This window comes from Bactrocera latifrons, unplaced genomic scaffold, assembly GCF_001853355.1.
Source record: "Bactrocera latifrons isolate USDA-ARS-PBARC rearing strain unplaced genomic scaffold, ASM185335v1 scaffold_808, whole genome shotgun sequence".
In the NCBI taxonomy this organism is placed as follows: Eukaryota; Metazoa; Arthropoda; class Insecta; order Diptera; family Tephritidae; genus Bactrocera; species Bactrocera latifrons.
In genome coordinates, this window is record NW_017537499.1 from 72,546 (window position 1) to 76,508 (window position 3,963).

Here is a 3,963-nt window from a genome sequence, read left to right on the forward strand (position 1 = left end):
CCTTACTTGTTTAAAATGTATTACACTCACACAATTTTGATGGGTGGTTGCTGTGGATAACATCTATATCTGTAATGACATTTCTACCGTCAATTACATCCAAACCTGGATAAGCGAGAGTTCAAGGGAGCACAATCTCATTCTCGCTTATAGAGGCTTCTCACTAACCCGTGTTTTTCGCCAATACCGGGATATGGGTAACGTTTTTATACGAGATATAGATGTACGCAGCAATAACAAGTCACAGCAATTACGAATGTAGTAAATGTGTAAAGTGATAAAACTATGTGCATAATATTTGCAACATATATTATGTACATACATATGTATGTATATATTTTTARTAGTGTGTATACGTTTTATGTATGTATGTATTTATTGTAGCTACTTCCTCCTAAAGCTTAGTACACAGCTCTCAAGAAATGTGAAAACTTCATATAAAAAGATGCTTAAGAAACGGTCAAGTAACTTTCCTGCGATAAATTTTCTTGTGCTAGTATGCAGCTCTAAAGAAATCTAGTACTAMTTTTTAATAAATTTTCTCAATAAAATGCGAATTTGGCAAACCTGATTTTGCGAAAAAACGGCAAATCAACAATTGTTCCTTGAAGGAAATTCAAATCGTTAAATTCATCGTAAATTAGTTAAATTCATTATTATGAAATACTATATTTCTTTTGGAAATGCTGTATAAAACTTACCAATCATCAACAACATTCCTTAAATCGCAATGAAAAAATTTATTTTACAACACACATACATATTACGTACAAAGTTTATTTTCTTTGGTTCATTCTCCCTTGCTCTTCTATTGTGGATCATTCACAATGCGTAACCAGCCGTCAAAATTACTTGAAAAAATAATGTATTTTTTTTTTCTTGAGCAATTACTTGAGAGCTGGATACCAACCTTTAGCTTGAATGRAAAACGGATAGCCGGAACCCGACTGATTTCGCCATCTTGGTAATTTTAAATTGTTGCTATCCTCGATTAGCACAGCGTTGGAGAGTAGCGAATCGCGCTAACCAGATTTTCAAACAAACGGGCACCATTTATCTAAATTGTATTCTGACGCATGCACAATTGTGCTACGCTTCTGAACTATTAGGAGTGTTTTATTTGACCAGCAAATTAAGCTGTTAGCTTATTTTAGGCGTGTTTTATTTGACCAACAATTTAAGCTAATAGCCAACATAATATTGTTGGCTTATCATAGGCTATCACAGCTTTCATATTGAACTAGAGGCTTTTTTTCATTCACAATAGCTAGGTTTTTTCCAAACAAAAGTAGTTGGCAATAACGAGAAACCTCATTTTSACAGATTAATATGTAAACAAACGAAAATTACAGATTTTGTGGATCAGTATTGAGTTAAAATTAAGACAAATATGAACACTGGTTTTCAGTGTTTTATATTCTAAACTTCAAATAAATAKAATAGTATATATAGTAATATTCCGTTTACAAATTTGAGATTTCAAACTAAACTGTATATCAGCTTATTTGTCCGTATTGCCAAAACAATTAATCTTTAAGCGAATATATGAAAAATCTAAGTGCGTTTTATTTGTCCATGATTTAGCTATTAGCTTATGATGGTCAAATAAAACACCTATTTTGTATGGAAGACTTAGCAAACATAATTATGTTGGCTTGTCATAAGCTATCATAGCTTGCATATTGAACTAGAGGCATTGCCAGTTCATCGCTTTTTTCATTCACAATAGCTATGATTTTTCCAAAAAAAAGTATTAATAATATAAATAACACTAAAATTCATTTAGACAAATGAAAATGTAAACAACCCAAAAYTGCAAAATTTTATGGTTTGTTTAAGTTAAAATTAATAGAAATATGAACATTTGTTATAACTTTTTTGTGTTAATATCATCAAATAAACACAATTAATATATTTATACAGYAATTTAATATCAGATTTACAAATTGAAGAATTCAAACTAACCTTTTCTCCACTTCAGACATTTTGAAACARATTGAATATCGGCTGACTATTCCCGCCCGCATTGCCAACACACTTCGTTTTTAAGCGAAAATATGAAATAAGCTAAATGCGTTTCATTTGTCCATGATTTASCTACTAGCTTATGATGATCAAATAAAACACGGCTATTATAATTGATTTCATGTCCTATATTTTAAACAAAAGACTAAAAATCTATATTATTCCYGCTGCGGATTTTAATTTCAAACCCTCCTTATAAAAATCTTGTTAATTCTGTGATAATAATAGTGTAAAAATAATCTTGTTTTGTCACGACAACATAYTGGAAAGATTACATCATCTTTATTTTATTTTATTATATAAATAATTAACCTAAATTAACAACTGGAAAAATACTCACGTGTCCCTGTCATATTAAAAGTRGCTGGTCTGAAATATAAATATTGGTAATATTGATTAGGAAATGAACGAACATTTTTTGTAAAATATATACATTTATAAATAATTAAAAAATTGTATTACTTTTATACATTCGTAGAATATATAACTTTTACTATATATTTCAAATGAATTTTTCACYTACATTAATATAAACGATATACTGGCGTACGTAAATACTTTACGTTAAAACTTATAAAACGAATTAACTTATTAATCCATTGGTACAATCACTAATTATCGCGCGACAAGATATTTATCATAAAAATTACACTTTTTTCGCTAACTGCAGCCAACTTTATTGTTTAAGAATTACAATTTCTACACTAGGGAAATGAGAGGCTTATTATAATTTTACTTTAATGTAAAGTAACAAGAAAAGCAACGATACTCATCGCARCCCTGTGCTAATTTTAATTTATAATTGAGATTTTTTGCCTTCGTGATATTCTATCTCTAACTCATTCACTCAGCGTGRTTCTTCGAAAAGAATCGATCAATCTGGCAAATGCATTAAATATGATAGATACGTGTCTGATAATGTTCCGAAATCGAATACAAAAAGCTTATAAACATTTTCGATTAATTTACTCAGGCACGAAAGAAATGGCGGCAGAACTGAAAGATGAACTATATTCTAATTACTGCACATTTCCTGTGATGAATGCGAGCTCTGAACACTCTTTTTCGAGACTTCGTTTCAAGATACATTGATCGGCCTGGCGTTGCTGCACACCAATTATGTCGTTGAAGTCACAGTCCCAAAACTTCGACGTTTTGTTTTGTGAAAATTCTCTATACATTCTAATCAATACATGAACTATTACAATAAAGTATGTCACCCACACGTCTACGACTTAGAAMGTCCATTTGAAATTTTTCCACCATGATATTGAACTGTATTAAGACTACTATATTTAATAAATATAGTATATAGCTTCCGGGAGAAGCAGAGCAAGCCCTCCACTCCKTTGGAAGGACCAGGTGGAGAAGGACCTGGTTATGCTTGGAATATCCAATTGGCGCCACAAAGCGAAAAGAAGAAACGGCTGTTGTTAATTCGGCTATGATCGCGTAAGCGGTGTCTACGCCAATTAAGAAGAAGATTTAATAAAATAATCTTCATGTTTCAAGGAAATGTTTCCTCCCACAAAAACACATAACTAACAAGCTTCCTATTTGCGCTTTCTAATCKTGTACATCTTATAAATATATACAGGTATGTTAAAAATAATATGGAGAGTGGCCTGCAGTTAATGAAGTAAATGGAAATTCAGAAATGTGGGGAAATCAACGCAATTAACTAATCAYATTTATTGAGAACAAATTAAAAATAAGTTGTTTTTTATTTTAACCCATATTTTGCTACGTTTTGTATTTTATTTACATTTGTTTTCAAAATCACGATATTAGAATGTGAAAAAAATAAGGACACTTCGTGAAGTATTTAAAAAAATACAATAATAAGTAAAACAAGTAAGGAAGGGCTAAGTTCGGGTGTCACCGAACATTTTATACTCTCGCATGATAAAGTGATAATCGAGATTTCAGGCGTGGTTG

General features: G+C 30.9%; 1 protein-coding gene across 2 annotated transcripts in view; it reads right to left on the minus strand.

The window, feature by feature from the left end:
- Positions 1-2,463, minus strand: part of LOC108976880 — a 10,715-nt gene extending 8,252 nt beyond the window's left edge. For both annotated transcript variants that reach the window (XM_018946273.1, XM_018946272.1), the window contains exon 1: positions 2,366-2,463. In XM_018946273.1, coding sequence (XP_018801818.1) covers positions 2,366-2,378 — 13 coding nt within the window. In that variant the 5' untranslated portion in view covers positions 2,379-2,463. The remainder of the gene's footprint in view (positions 1-2,365) is intronic.
- Positions 2,464-3,963: the final 1,500 nt, after the last annotated feature.